Source organism: Erpetoichthys calabaricus, chromosome 3 (assembly GCF_900747795.2).
Source record: "Erpetoichthys calabaricus chromosome 3, fErpCal1.3, whole genome shotgun sequence".
Classification (NCBI taxonomy): domain Eukaryota; kingdom Metazoa; phylum Chordata; class Cladistia; order Polypteriformes; family Polypteridae; genus Erpetoichthys; species Erpetoichthys calabaricus.
Window position 1 is genome coordinate 289,241,919 of NC_041396.2, and position 16,516 is coordinate 289,258,434.

Sequence of the window (16,516 nt, forward strand, 5' to 3'; positions counted from 1 at the left end):
TTTCTTAATCAGCTTGTTGATTCGGTGGGCCCCTCTTGAAGTGGTGTTATTGGATCTGCACAGCAATGGCTATCACTGAGCTGTAGGACGTGTAAAATATGTTGTTACCACAGTGACCTCCTAGCGTTATGTTTACCCCTCAGGAAAAAATTAGCCAAAAAATGTTATTATGTGCAACAGAAACATGTAAACACTAAAATGTCAACATAAATAGAGTAGGAAAGGCCTGTCTAGTGTCCAGTGCTGTACGGAGGCAGATTTAGCTGACGTCCTTTGAGTGACATGTTTTGAAACAGTCACCGATGCACAGCCCGACATCACAATAAGAACAGTAGACGTGTGTGTCCTTTCTCACTTTTTTATAATATTTTTCCTGTAGAATGTCCTGATCCACACAATTCACGCACCCCTTGTGTTGTTTTATAGGCTATTACAGCCCAAGGCTTAGTGACTTCCACATTTGTCCTGACACGAACATTAACAGTCGCTGCATTGTGACGAGTGTTCCACTTGATCACAGCCATTTGGACTTTTTTTACCACCTTAGCTTAGTCATACAGTGCCATATGCATGAGTCTCACTATCCGTGTCAACGTCTGATGGACAGTTCACATTGTCATCACTATTGTTTGATTTAACCAATGGTTCAGTTCCAGTTTGTTCTAAAATTGGCTTCACACCTTCTTGTGTACATGCCGTTGTGATTTGGTCGAAGGCTCCACCCTACTCATGAATATTGATGAGTTACCTTAAAGTGGAAAAACAAATAAAAATATTCATGATTTTTTGCAGCATAATGTTATTTCATCCACTAGATGGCAGCAGAATACTGTCCAGAGTCATTAATGTGTTACACTAAAAAATGGATCATTATATATCACCCCTAGTCTGACTCGGTGTTGACCGTAATAACATGGAATTCCAAGCACAATTCATTACGCATGCCATAATTTGTAACTGTTGTAAAATGTAACCTGGACAAGATTGAACCTTTGAGCAATGTCATCAAGTGTTGGTTAACATTTTTTGAGAACATGTTTTATTTTGTGCAAAACGTTTTGTATTCCTTCCCCTAACACATGGATTTAACACTAGAAATGAAGTCACTATATTAACCTTTACTGCAAATGAAAAATGTAAAGCTATGAAATAAAGTTATAAAATGATGTAACAACATTCAGACCAATAAGATTGAACTTGGGATGGATGGTGTACTTGCAAAATGCAGTGACCCTCTTCTTTTGTGCTTTCCAGACAGACTTCAACTCTTTCTCTGGAATTCTGTTTCATCCAGGGTTTATGTGTATTTTTATGTTTAATTGAATTATTTTTTTATCATTTCTTCATGTAATTTCTGTTAGGTTTTGCATACTATATCTTTAAATGATCACCCATATCTTGTGTTTTATAGGTAGAGTCCCAGGAGTCAGGACCACTGTAATGTTACTGTTGCTCGGTTCTCCCTTGGCCTTTACATTGAGGTCAGTTTAGGGTCCAGCTGTGGATCATTCACTGCTTGCTGGAGTTCTGTGAGTTTTATTTTCTGTTGATATTTTCCAGTTCTGGATTTTTCACTTCTATTATTGGATTTTGCTTTTGGATTTCATATTGGGACTTGTTAGCATGGGGTTGACTTTTTGTTGAGCCCCTTTTCTTCATCTTTTCCCTGTTTATCTGTTTTTGTTCTTTTATAAATATGTCCAAGTTTCATATTAGGGTGTTCACGGGAACTCATTGATAGTGTTGCTGCCTCACAGTGAGGGTTCGTGTTCCGGGTCTTCCCTGTGTGGAGATTGTATGTTCTTCCTGCATCTGCGTGGGTTTCCTTCAGGTGCTCCAGTTTCCACCCACAGCCCAAAGAACTTCAGGTTACGTGGATAGGTGACACTAAATTAGCCATAGTATGTGGCTGGGGTGTGTGCATGTGTGTGTGTGTGTTTGCCCTGTGATGACCTGGTGCCCTGTCCAGCATTTGTTCCTGCCTTGTACCCTATTCTACCTGGGATAGGCTCCTGTAACCCCCCGTGACTCTGTTCAGGAATGAGCGGGTTAGAACATGATTTTCAATGTAGAAAACTATTTTGCTTTGGGTTGTTTCAACAAGCCATACATTTACAGTTATCCCCTCCTTTATACTGCCTTTTTGATATATATTTTTGAACATTTAAAGCTTTTTTAAAAAATTTAAGCCAGCTTCCCATTTTGAGCCGGGGTAGGCCAATGCCTGCAGGTAGTAGTTGGAGGATGGCAGCCTTAGGTGTGGCCATTTCCTTACGGTCCAGAAAAGATCTTGGTGGATCTTTAAGGAGGTCTTACAGCCTTTTTGCCATGTCTGGGTTTCCACAACAGGAATGATTTAAAGTGGCCTCAAAAGGAGTTGCTACAAATGGGTCAGAAGGCTTGTTCAAACTGAGAGATAGATGGGATGGGTACAGTCCCTTAAAGTGAAAAGGACCAGAGCAGAATAGGAGAGGTAACATTTAAAATCAAAGCTGAATGGAAAGCTACTTTTTGTGCTTTCTTGAGGCATAGCCCATAAGGCTTAATAATAATTCATTACATTTATATAGCACTTTTCTCAGTACTCAAAGTGCTATCCACACAGGGAGGAACCGGTAAGCGAACCCACAATCTTCCACAGTCTCCTTACTGCAAAGCAGCAGCACTACCACTGCGCCGCCTTTGATTCACTCAAATTTATCATGGACTTTTACTCCACACTATACCAAGTCTCTTCTCTTCACTTCTAGTATCGCATCTTACTCTCCATTTTTTAAACATCATTTTATGACACATCCTTCCACTTGCCTCCTCGATTGTCAGTATCCGTAAATACATGGTTCTTTCTGGAACCTTTCTTTGGATGGGTCTTTTGGGAACTAAAAATGGCTCTGCTATGGTATCGCTCTTTTATTTTTAAGAGTGTAATGTGGTAGACAGGAGGACTTTAGGGACCTTCCAAACCTGATTTGATGTTATTTTGGAGGAATGAAATGAATAGAACTGGCGAGCTTTATTGGGCTGAACAGCCTGTTTTTGTCCAGATTGTTCTAATGTCTTTAGTGTGTGAGGTAGAATAGGCAAGCAACCCGTAAAAAGCCAAAATGAGCTTCAATCATCCCCCTCATATTATAATGCAATTGTTTCTATATAAAAATGCCATTTAAAAGGAATAAAATGCAGCTTATACACAATAGTGAACAAGATGAGTAGTTGCTTCATGTGAATGACAGGAAGACGGGATTACACTGAAGTGAAAATGGTCTCTCTGCCCTGCCCATTAGGAAAAATGAAAAGGTGAGGAACTGCTGCACTAAAAAAATCAGCAGAAGTGACAGAGGGTGTCCATCCCATAAAACCAGAGGCAATGGTAGTCAAGTGCGCTTACTCCACACTACACAAAGTCTCTACTCTTCACTTCTAGTATTGCATCACTTATCACTTGATAACACATCCTTCCATTTGCCTCCTCGGTTGTCCATACTCATATTGACGGTCTCATTCCTGTATTAATGTTTTTGCTATGGTGTACTTAAACACCCAAATAAATGAATAAGAAACAGACCCTCCATTGTTTCATTTTGTTGTGTGCCAGCACTTACTCTAAGTTCAGTGAGTAATGGTTTCCTTGCAAAATTAATAACACATTTTTCCATTTTAAGAACCAAATCTTTGTCTAAGCTCATGCAAAGCAATCTGAAAACATAAAATGCAATAGGTTGCAGCTGTCCTAAGGTCGGCGGCAAAATCATAAGTAGATACTGGCATATCCTGCTGCCGGGCTACTCACCACCAGAGCCGCGTGGATAGGTCCGTGAATGATGTACACCAGATGTGTAGCTGAACTGATCCAGCAGCTGTGGAAGAGAAGCACAGACAGGAGAAGCTGTGGTTACAACCAAAGCACTTCTCTCTGGTTTTAGCATCCAGAAGAGGTGCTGACCGTACAGGCTTGTATCAGAGGGTCTAGAAAATTGAACCTAACCTAACCTAGCCCCCCCATAAGCATTATCTTACCCATCTCTAAGCACTCGTGAGCTCTGGAGGTGGAGGACGGAGGCATTCAAGTGATGCACATGCAAAAAACAAAAGTGAACATCAAATTCTGCCTATTATTTGTTGCTTAAGTGTGCAAATATTGTGTCAACAAAATATAGTGGCATAATACTAAAACTGTAACATTTTGTTTCGCGTACCCCACTCGAGTATATCTAGCAGCTTCCAAACCTGTCAGATCCATTACTGTGTAGTCACTAGAGATATAACAACTTAATTTGCGCTTGTGCTAATCGCTGGAGACTTTAACCATGTGACGCTGGACAAAACATTACCTGCATTCTCCCAGTATGTGGACTGCAACACCCGGGGAAATAAGACTATTGATTTACTGTATGCAAACGTTAAAGATGCATACAGTGCCACCCCGCTGCCTGCGCTTGGGAAAGGAGATCATAACCTGGTTCTGCTTCAGCCTCACTACAAACCAAAAGTGAGAGTCCTACCTGTAACCAAACGATCATTCAGGAAGTGTTTTGGAACTACAGACTGGGATATCCTGCAGGGATCACATAGTGAGAACATTGAGGAGGTTGTTGACTGCACTACTGACTACATCAACTTCTGTATGGACACTTTAGTTCCAGTAAGAACTGTACGCTGCTATGCTAACAACAAGCCATGGATTACAAGTGACATCAAGGGCCTTTTGAACCAGAAGAAAAGGGCCTTTAAAGACGGTGATCAGCATGAGCTCAAGCGCGTGCAGAAGGAACTCCGAGTCCAGCTCAGGGCGGCGAAGGAGCAGTACAGGAGAAAACTGGAGCAGAAGTTGCAGAACAACAGCATGAAGGAAGTGTGGGATGGGATGAAGATCATCACTGGCTGCAGCTCGAAGCGGGGTGCCACCATCGAGACAGATGTGAAGAGAGCAAACCAAATGAACATCTTCTTTAACAGGTTTGACCACCCTAACCCACTCTCACCTCGGAGTACTGCACTCTCTACACATCCTTCTGCTGATACCAACATAGGAGAGACATCCCCACCCACAATTACAGCAGCGCAAGTGAGCAGAGAGCTGAGGAAACTTCGTGCCAGCAATGCAGCAGGTCCAGATGGAGTATCGCCACGACTGCTGAAGGTCTGTGCATCAGAGCTGGGGGGTCCTCTACAGCGCATCTTCAACCTGAGCCTGGAACAGGGGAAAGTCCCGAGGCTTTGGAAAACATCTTGCATCACCCCAGTCCCAAAGGTATCACGTCCTGGTGAGCTGAATGACTTCCGGCCTGTCGCTCTAACATCACATGTGATGAAGACCATGGAGCGGCTGCTGCTTCACCACCTGAGGCCACAGGTCCAACACGCCCTCGACCCTCTGCAGTTCGCATACCAGGAGAAGGTGGGAGCAGAAGATGCCATCATCTATATGCTACATCGATCCCTCTCCCACTTGGACAGAGGCAGTGGCGCTGTAAGAATTATGTTTCTAGACTTCTCTAGCGCCTTCAACACCATCCAACCTCTGCTCCTTAGGGACAAGCTGACAGAGATGGGAGTAGGTTCATACCTGGTGGCATGGATCGTGGATTATCTTACAAACAGACCTCAGTATGTGCGTCTCGGGAATTGCAGATCTGACATTGTGGTCAGCAACACAGGAGCGCCACAGGGGACTGTACTTTCTCCGGTCCTATTCAGCCTATATACATCGGACTTCCAATATAACTCGGAGTCCTGCCACGTGCAAAAGTTTGCTGACGACACTGCTATCGTGTGCTGCATCAGGAGTGGGCAGGAGGAGGAGTATAGAAACCTCATCAAGGACTTTGTTAAATGGTGCGACTTAAACCACCTACAACTGAACACCAGCAAAACCAAGGAACTGGTGGTGGATTTTAGGAGACCCAGGCCCCTCATGGACCCCATGATCATCAGAGGTGACTGTGTGCAGAGGGTGCAGACCTATAAATACCTAGGAGTGCAGCTGGACGATAAATTAGACTGGACTGCCAATACTGATTCTCTGTGCAAGAAAGGACAGAGCCGCCTGTACTTCCTTAGAAGACTGGCATCCTTCAACATCTGCAGTAAGATGCTGCAGATGTTCTATCAGATGGTTGTGGCGAGTGCCCTCTTCTACGCAGTGGTGTGCTGGGGAGGCAGCATTAAGAAGAAGGATGCCTCACGCCTGGACAAACTGGTGAGGAAGGCAGGCTCTATTGTTGGCATAGAGCTGGACGGTTTGACATCCGTAGCAGAGCAACGGGCACTCAGCAGGCTCCTATCAATTATGGAGAATCCACTACATCCATTAAACAGTGTCATCTCCAGACAGAGGAGCAGTTTCAGCGACAGACTGCTGTCACTGTCCTGCTCCACTGACAGACTGAGAAGATCATTCCTCCCCCAAACTATGCGACTCTTTAATTCCACCAGAGGGGGTAAACGTTGAACATTATTCAAGTTATTGTCTGTTTTTTTACCTGCATTTTTTATTACTCTTTAATTTAATATTATTTGCTGCTGGAATATGTGAATTTCCCCCTGGGATTAATAAAGTATCTATCTATCTATCTATCTATCTATCTATCTATCTATCTATCTATCTATCTATCTATCTATCTATCTATCTATCTATCTATCTATCTATCTATCTATCTATCTATCTATCTATCTATCTATCTATCTATCTATCTAATTAGAGCCACAGAATTCAGGAGATCAGCAGCATTGACAAACTGAACACCCAGTCATCAGTAAGTTTAGGTTTACAATTCTGGATTTACGGTTAGACACAAGAATAAGCAAGAAATTAGTGGTAGTTGTCTGGGTGCTGCATGATTTTTACATGTAAATAGAGGAACATCAGCAGTTGCCAGTCATTTAGTCTTTGTACTTCATCTAAATGCCTCAGACTTCACAATCTAGAGACTTTAATTACATCTCTCTATTATATAAAAAAATCTTAGAACGAGACAAGACTTTTTCAGAGAGATAATTTCACATCCTGTGAGACGAGACATTGTGCCAAGAGATGAACTGAAAACTTAACAGATCAAAGTGTGGGCGGAAATAAAGGACAAACAGTAGAAGAAGAAAAGACATAGAGTAGAAGACAAAGTAAAACATCATTAAGAGGTTCAAAAACATTGGCATGATACACATGGAGAGCAGGTTAGAGATTACGAAAGTACTAAAATTTGAAAGTCTCAAAAGACTGATAGTAAAGATCACATTAGCACTAACAAACGGAAATTATTACTTGGTGAAATAGCAGAACAGTTAAAAGAGACTGAATATATGGATAAAGGTGATATCACAGAAGTATGAAGATATCGTTCAGCTTTAAAGTTTAAGTCGGAGACCTGTAGATCGTCAAATTCATGTTGCCATCAGGGAAAAGTAGTGTTTCTTTCCAATGAAGAGGCGTATCCACGATAATTAAAAGATTTGTTAATTGGTGAAAGTGAAATCCACAAACACTACAGGCAAAATATCCGAATCTACAATAATCTGTTCGCGTTCGCATCATTCAACGCTCAAAACGTAGATTTACACAATTCAGGACCATACGCTATAAAAATCTGTGGTCCCGCAACAATTAAAGCTACTACAAGTTTAATTTCAAAGAAACCACAATTTGGTCAGGTTTATATTTATGATCACAGAGAAGTGATGCAACATAGAATTGAAAGAGTTAGACGATCGGACGTATTACAAATACTACAGTCAATAATGGATACGAATCCATACGTCCAAAAGTATCACACTTTACACGAAATGTATCTGAAAAACACGGACAAGTTTTCTTGGATTTCTATATGAATCCGAAAGATCACACTCACATATATAATAAACCGAACATTTGACGAATCTCTCAAAGACAGAGTTGATATTCGTGTTTATCCAAAAGCACAGCATGATTCGTCACAAGCGGCAGATACAGGAAATGACTAGTGTGTAGGGCCTGCATGGGGTTTGGCGAGCTAAGCGAGCAGGGGGCAGAGCCCCCTAGTTCTTAAAAATAAAGGTGCCAAAGAGTTTCTTTAGAGAGAAGTCATAGGACCACCAGATATAAATCCCAAAACAACCCACCACACGAAAGATCCAGAAAGTCCTTTATTTATGTAGATTCATAACAGGCTCCATTAATAACCATGTAGATGAAAGGTTTTTGAAAACACCAATGGGTTGCTAATTTGAACAGGACTCTGCATACAATAACACGGCCTTAGCTTAGGATTTCTTGATCTGTTGTATTCTGCTAGTCTCGCTGAGTCAAACATATAATATTTACGTCTGGATGCAACCATGAGTGAATTTTGCTTAAAATTGGGTGGGAACAATTTGACGGCTCATTGAGTGTTACATTTCTAAACCAATCCAACACTGAAATAAAATGCACTGAAAATATGGGTAGTGATTTTGAACGGCTAGTACTGGTGGTCTTGTTAGTCTGGTGTGACAGAGAGCAAGCTTCTTATTATGATGAACCGTCTACAGCTGAAAGGTCTCCTGAAAAGAACCCCATTAAACATATTAGTATGTGCCATGTGTGCAGAGAACTCACTGCACGTGTTAAAAATGAACATAACCTGTTGCAAGGGAAAAGCCTTTCTATATCATCAGATTATACACTGGCATTCAAAGAGATCAATGGACGAATGGTAAAGGTGAATGATATGCTGTCACAGGTGTACAATATGTGCTCTCTGTTGTTCAGCAATACGACAGTGTAGAGGTTGATGTAAGTGTGAAAGAACTGGCAGTTATATTCGTAAGAATTTGAACTGTAAAATAAATAAATAAATTTGAAGTAAATGATGTGTCAAATTCCATATAAAGGAGTGTCATTAAGAGAGCTGATAATGAAGAGCTACATGGCATGCAGATTTCAGTACTCAAAACACCCGAATCCACAAATCTGCCTAACAACACCAGTAAAGTACAAACAGGGCTGCACAGCATCCACCTTCTGCTGTCATGTCTAAACAAATAACTAGGGAAGATAACATTGCTGTCTGATTTGTATTGCAAACATGCCATGAAAAAATAGCTACACGCATTTTAACACGTATATCCATAGACCACAATGCTTACTGAAACTCAATTTGCTGCTATGTTATGTTATATAGTGATGCAATAGTCAAAATGACAGCAGACAGAAGGCACTTCTTAAACGTGTGGAGCCCAGTAGCTGTGGTGGTCTGTGAGTCTGTGTCTGTCTGTCTGTCTATCTCCACTGTCGCTGTGCTCATTAATTACAAATTAATTATTAAGCTTTAGTTACCTTGTGCTACTGAACTCCTTAATGGATAACACCAATTTTATCTTTTCTTTTCGTGTCAAGTCTTTTTTTGCTCTCTCTTTGAAACCCTGGCAGTTTAAATTGCAAGGACTGGAGAAGTTGAAATCGGGTGTTTTAGGAAGATCCTCTGCAGCAACAGATTTTGCCGCTATTCACTAGAAACGTTTTAACAGGTTGTCCCCAGACATGTATTCTCGTTCTGAGGCCCCACAAGACTAGATGTCCTACTGTACATTAAATATTTCTGTTTCATCAACATATTAGGAGCAATTCAGAGCCCAAAGAATCAACTTCATACGTGCAGAGCCATTCCAGAATGTTAAGGAATTTTCCTACAAGGACCCCACAACAAAGTAAAGAGTCATTTTAGGACCATTATTTTTTTTAGAGTGTACTGAGCACTAGATATTATTTTTTGTTTGTAAAGTCAGTAAGTGGAGACTATTTAGTCCATTGAGTTAAAAACAAACATATTGTCTGCTTAAACAGCATGACTTTGTTCCAGTTTTCCAAAACCAATTATAAGGAAATATGCTTCTATGTTTCTACCTTAAACAGATTCTAAATAATTTCCACTACAAGTTTAATTTAAAAGCTTTGTATATTCCAATTTTAAACTTTTAGTCGTTATTCCTTAGATGATATTCTAGCAGGATTATCGAGGACTTACCGTATATACTCGCATATAAGTCGGGTCTTGAAACCTGAAAAATCGATCATAAAATCAGACCCTGACTTATACGCCTGTTTAAAAATGCAACACTTAATTTTTTTTTTTTGACGTCTTCTTGCTTCGTCCAGTTTCGCACCAGTTTCTCAGATACATTGAATTTTGTTGCAGCAGCACAGTTACCAATTTCTTTCGCCACTTCAGCGACTTTTAATTTAAAACCAGCTTCATATTTTTTTTCTGATTGAACGCTCCATCGTAGATAAAGGATGCTCTGACAGTAAAGGTGTATGAGGGTGTGAGATACAAAAAACACAAAACAGTGCAAACGTCGCTTCAGAGTAGTTTGGGTTTTACCGTGTGGTCACGTAGGCACAATACATAGAAAAAAGGCCGTGTGCTCCATGGTTACTCTCTCAGGTGGGCATAGCATATCATAATCTCTTGGACCAATAGCGTGAGTTTTCCTCATTGGACTTACAGTATACGGCCGACATAAAATACTGGAAATTATACTGTAAAATCAAGCCCCGACTTATCCACGGGAGAACGTAAACGTGAGTATATATGGTACATTCTTGTAAGATTACCTGTGCATGTAAACACAAGTGTCACACAAGTGCGTTAGAGTCACCCTCTGAGTTCCATCCAGATGTGTAGTTCTACCCTGGGCGGACAGATGATATTGCCGCTATTTATGTTATTTTTCTTTTCCCTGACAGTACTGAGAAACCGCCCAGCGAGGGCAACTGACTCCGCCCCTTCTGGTCTCTGGGCCATAAGAGCACAACCACCCAGCAGGAGAAGTCATTTCATGATCGAGCAGCCAACAAGACTGAGCTCCTCCATTAACTGAAAAGAATCACATTACCCAGAATTCTATGAGGTAATTTTTTGGTAATATTTTGAGACCATCATGCACTTAGAAATGTTATCTGGAAGTAAACGGCAATGGCAGTGTTGGCACCCCAACAATTATTATGTCATGACCTGTCATTGTCTTGTACAACCACAGCAGATTATTGAGAAATCTGGTTTCTGGCTTAATTGGGCTATTCACCTTAACCCAACTGTATGTGCCACGTAAATGCACTGATTGTTTTACTCGTAACAACTGCAGAAAGTGTTACAGAAGATTGCTATTTAAATGTGTGATACCATATTATGGGAAGGAAAAAAAAAACAGACCAAGGTTATTTGGATGGTGAAGAAATAGTTAGAAACACCACATTTTGACTGTTAGGTCTTTGTTAGTTATTTACCATAGGCCAGTGGTTCTCAAACTGTGGGGCGGGCCCCCCTAGGGGGGCGCGAAGATGTGAAAAAAAGAAAACAAGAATCAAAAATATGAAAAGTACATCTATTGAAACCAAAACAAATGAACTTAAACTACATTCTGATACTAGAAAAATAAATATAGAGTTAGATAAATGTCGATAAAAGTTAAGTAGGTATAATAAAATAAGCATCTGTGATATATCATTAATTAAAAAAGAACAAATTGGTATTAGTGGGCTCCTTTCAAAAAAAAGTTAGGGGGGGGGCGCGATTTAAAACTGTTATGAAAACTCGGGTCGCAAATACTTAAAGGTTGAGAAACGCTGATTTAGGCTTTCATATGAAAAAAAATACTTGGAAAGGAAAAAAAACATGCAGATTTGTCACTAAAAAGTACAGTGAAATACTTCAGACTAGATTTTCCTTTCTTTGCATTGTAGTAAAGACAGCTACACCAATACTGATGTAAAAATGGCCTTTTCTGACCTGAACTCAAGAACCCCTAACTGCACCTGGCATGAAGGCATCTCTGCTGTATGCAGTGGAGAACAGGAGAGCAGTCTGTGGCAGATGGCAAGCAGGAGCCAAAAGACAAAATGAGGTCATATGGGGCTGTCAAGAGGCAGGGCCTGTTAAAGCCCATTGCGGCACTTCTGGTGTGATTTTGGCTATACAAAAATAAATTGTATTGTATTGTATTGTATCATATCACATTAAAATCAGGACAAATCATATCCAATCATGTCATATCATACAATTCTAAAACACTGTGCTATTGGCTTGAATATAAAAAAATGGCATAGAAAAGGGAAAATTTTAGCCTTGTCTGGAAAGTTTGATGGAGAATATTTCAAAAAGAAATACTAGCACTAGTTAAAGTGGAATGCAGATACTGCAGCTCCTTTGGCTGACTACATTCTCCATTCATGGGGAAGTGCTATATAAAATCATAACTGACTGACACAAAGTCATGGCCATATTGATGTGTAAATTGTCTAAGGAGGACCATCAGATCCAACCCCAAGAAAGCCCCACAGTATGAACGGCATGTCAGTCAGCATGGGTTCAGAAGAGGGAAGTTGTGTTTTAACATGCTGGAATTCTATGAGGAAGCAACAAAAGGATACGATCAAAGTGAAGCAAATGAAAGGATATGATATATTTATCTAGACTTTCAGAAAGCATTTGATAAGGTGCCACATGAGAGGCTGGACATCAGATAAAATGGGGAGGTCAGAGTGATGTTTGTTGGTTGGGTGCACAATTGGCTCAGACACAGGAAGCAGAGGGTGATGGTGTGAGGAACCTCATCAGAACTGGCTGATGTTAAGAGTGGTGTCCAGCAGGGGGTTCATGGTTATTCATTGCATTGAGCCTGCTACAAATTTTTCTTTCTGGAACCTCTCTCTGGATATGTCTTTTGGGAACCAAAAAAGGTTTCCCTTTGCCATCGCTATGAAGAACCGCTTTGGCACTTTTATTTTTATGATTGTAGTGAGGCAGACAGGAGGTCTTTAGGGACTTTCAAAACTTGACTTGATGTTATTTTGGAAGAAATACAGTGGTGTGAAAAACTATTTGCCCCCTTCCTGATTTCTTATTCTTTTGCATGTTTGTCACACAAAATGTTTCTGATCATCAAACACATTTAACCATTAGTCAAATATAACACAAGTAAACACAAAATGCAGTTTATAAATGGTGGTTTTTATTATTTAGGGAGAAAAAAAAATCCAAACCTACATGGCCCTGTGTGAAAAAGTAATTGCCCCCTGAACCTAATAACTGGTTGGGCCACCCTTAGCAGCAATAACTGCAATCAAGCGTTTGCGATAACTTGCAATGAGTCTTTTACAGCGCTCTGGAGGAATTTTGGCCCACTCATCTTTGCAAAATTGTTGTAATTCAGCTTTATTTGAGGGTTTTCTAGCATGAACCGCCTTTTTAAGGTCATGCCATAGCATCTCAATTGGATTCAGGTCAGGACTTTGACTAGGCCACTCCAAAGTCTTCAGTTTGTTTTTCTTCAGCCATTCAGAGGTGGATTTGCTGGTGTGTTTTGGGTCATTGTCCTGTTGCAGCACCCAAGATCGCTTCAGCTTGAGTTGACGAACAGATGGCCGGACATTCTCCTTCAGGATTTTTTGGTAGACAGTAGAATTCATGGTTCCATCTATCACAGCAAGCCTTCCAGGTCCTGAAGCAGCAAAACAACCCCAGACCATCACACTACCACCACCATATTTTACTGTTGGTATGATGTTCTTTTTCTGAAATGCTGTGTTCCTTTTACGCCAGATGTAACGGGACATTTGCCTTCCAAAAAGTTCAACTTTTGTCTCATCAGTCCACAAGGTATTTTCCCAAAAGTCTTGGCAATCATTGAGATGTTTCTTAGCAAAATTGAGATGAGCCCTAATGTTCTTTTTGCTTAACAGTGGTTTGTGTCTTGGAAATCTGCCATGCAGGCCATTTTTGCCCAGTCTCTTTCTTATGGTGGAGTCGTGAACACTGACCTTAATTGAGGCAAGTGAGGCCTGCAGTTCTTTAGACGTTGTCCTGGGGTCTTTTGTGACCTCTCGGATGAGTTGTCTCTGCGCTCTTGGGGTAATTTTGGTCGGCCGGCCACTCCTGGGAAGGTTCACCACTGTTCCATGTTTTTGCCATTTGTGGATAATGGCTCTCACTGTGGTTCGCTGGAGTCCCAAAGCTTTAGAAATGGCTTTATAACCTTTACCAGACTGATAGATCTCAATTACTTCTGTTCTCATTTGTTCCTGAATTTCTTTGGATCTTGGCATGATGTCTAGCTTTTGAGGTGCTTTTGGTCTACTTCTCTGTGTCAGGCAGCTCCTATTTAAGTGATTTCTTGATTGAAACAGGTGTGGCAGTAATCAGGCCTGGGGGTGGCTACGGAAATTGAACTCAGGTGTGATACACCACAGTTAGGTTATTTTTTAACAAGGGGGCAATTACTTTTTCACACAAGGCCATGTAGGTTTGGATTTTTTTTCTCCCTAAATAATAAAAACCATCATTTAAAAACTGCATTTTAGGTTTACTTGTGTTATATTTGACTAATGGTTAAATGTGTTTGATGATCAGAAACATTTTGTGTGACAAACATGCAAAAGAATAAGAAATCAGGAAGGGGGCAAATAGTTTTTCAAACCACTGTAAGTGGATGGTACTGGCGAGCTTTATTGGGCTGAATGGCCTGTTCTCGTCCAGATTGTTCTAATGTCTTTAGTGAGTGGGGGAGAATAGGCCAGCAACCCGTAAAAAGCCCCCCCATGTCATATCATAATGTAATTGTTTCTGTATAAAAATGGCATTTAACAGGAATAAAATGCAACTTATGCTTCATGTGAATGACAAGAAGACAAGATTACACTGAAGTGAAAATGGTCGCTCTGCCCGGCCCAGTAATGCTGACGTCTCACATACTAAAAGTGAGTCACATTAGGAAAAATGAAAAGGTGAGGAACTGCTGCACTAAAAAAAATCAGCTCAAATGACGTCTGTTTGCTGTATCCATTAATTCCCAATAATGTTTCTGGGTGGGTTTTTAAATGACATTGTGCAGTGTGGTCTGCGACACACTTTTCAATTAGCCCGAACCTAAAACGACTGATGTTAAATGTTCATTCTACAGCTGTGCATCTTCTGGCTTTTTAGGACTTGTCAAAGTTCTACACCTGCCAAATTTGAACATAAAATGAAATAAAAAAAATGTAACTCCCCATTATTGAACCTTCCTATTCCAGTTTAGAGTTGCAGGACTGGAGCTTGTAAGCCCAGAACTAACTCTGGAAAGGGACACCAGACTATCGTAGGACACACTCACTCACACGGGGTCAAGTCATAGTTATCGGTAAACTTAACACACCCATCTGTGGGATGTGGAAGGGAAAACTGAATACCAGGAGAAAATCCTTTTGTAGCCATGGGAATAAAATGCAAACTCCACCAGAAAGTGTCCAGGCTTCGGTTTGAATGTGGGACACTGGAGCAATAAGCCAGCAGCACTAACCACTGCGCTATCTACAATTTCGAGAAGATCTTACTGAGTGTTCTCTGTTGCTGGTGGCTATTTGGACATTAATATTTTTTCATTCAGACAACTAAAGCTCCAGGACTTGTTTCCTTTATGATAAGAAGAAGCCAAGACATGCAGAACAAGATTGAATGCTGACAAATGACAGATCCGCATAGTGCATGAACTTAGTTATACTGTGGCCTCTCAGCTGGGCCCCATTTGAGTGCATCATGGGATGTCTGGCAATTTGACGTATCTCAGGCCAATCAGTTATCAGGACTCCAGATTCTCTTACTTGTCATTGAAGAAGAGTAATCTTGCCACAGCATACATCGTCGCAGGAATCAGTGGAAACCCTGGGAAATAATTAAAAGGAAGGATCAGTGCCAAGTAAACAGAGAGTCATCGAAAAAAACAAAGAAGGAAAGGACACTTTAAAATGTTGCAATATACAACTCTTAATTATTATAAGTTAATGGGAAATTCCATTAATGACTACTAAATAATAAAACCAAAATTGACATGCTGGAGAGAATTAATTAAAAAATAATAAAAACATCAGAATTATACTAAACCAACTGCAACTTGATGAACATACAAAATAAGGAACAGCAAGGTCATTTATCAAAAACATTTTTTAGTTCAGCCAACCTTTATTACACAAGTGTTTTCTTAGCTAGAAGTACAAACATTTTAAAGATTATAACTTCAACACAAGGCTTCCAACATGTTAAACATTTTATAAAATTAGAGCAGGTCAGGTAAACAACCCTTAATTATGAATCACAAAGTCCAGAGGGTCAACGTGGCCATAGGAGTCAGGATTTGAACTTCTGACAGTGAATATTCACATCGTTGTCCATCAGGCAGACACGTTTTGGAACTATACCCTTTCATCAGGGCCAGACAAATGGAAACTAAAGATAAATAATTTTAACATCTCAAGACACTACATAAACACATACTCAGAGAGGGGTATTCTCAAAAAAACAACCAGAAATATGGGATTTTGGAACACTTTCAGGAAAAGCATCTAGAGTTTAAAGTAGCAGACAGCCCCCCGATTTAAAGAGCACTAACTAGTTAACAGATTGTGGTGTGCACATTAGCCCAATACATTAATTAAATTCAATCAGGAGCTTCTTCAAGACCACATAGCCTGAGGAGTGTAATACAATGTAGTAAATTCAGAGACCCCCTAAAATTCACAACAGAGCATACA

General features: G+C 40.4%; 1 protein-coding gene across 1 annotated transcript in view; it reads right to left on the reverse strand.

Annotated features, from left to right (window-relative positions):
• The window catches only part of LOC114649074 (calcitonin gene-related peptide type 1 receptor-like), a 115,632-nt gene that overhangs the window by 21,988 nt on the left and 77,128 nt on the right, over positions 1 to 16,516 (reverse strand). The window contains exons 9-10 of the mRNA XM_028798491.2: positions 15,590 to 15,650; positions 3,791 to 3,857 (exon numbers count right to left, since the gene is read on the reverse strand). Of these exons, the coding sequence (XP_028654324.1) occupies positions 3,791 to 3,857; positions 15,590 to 15,650 (128 nt within the window). The remainder of the gene's footprint in view (positions 1 to 3,790; positions 3,858 to 15,589; positions 15,651 to 16,516) is intronic.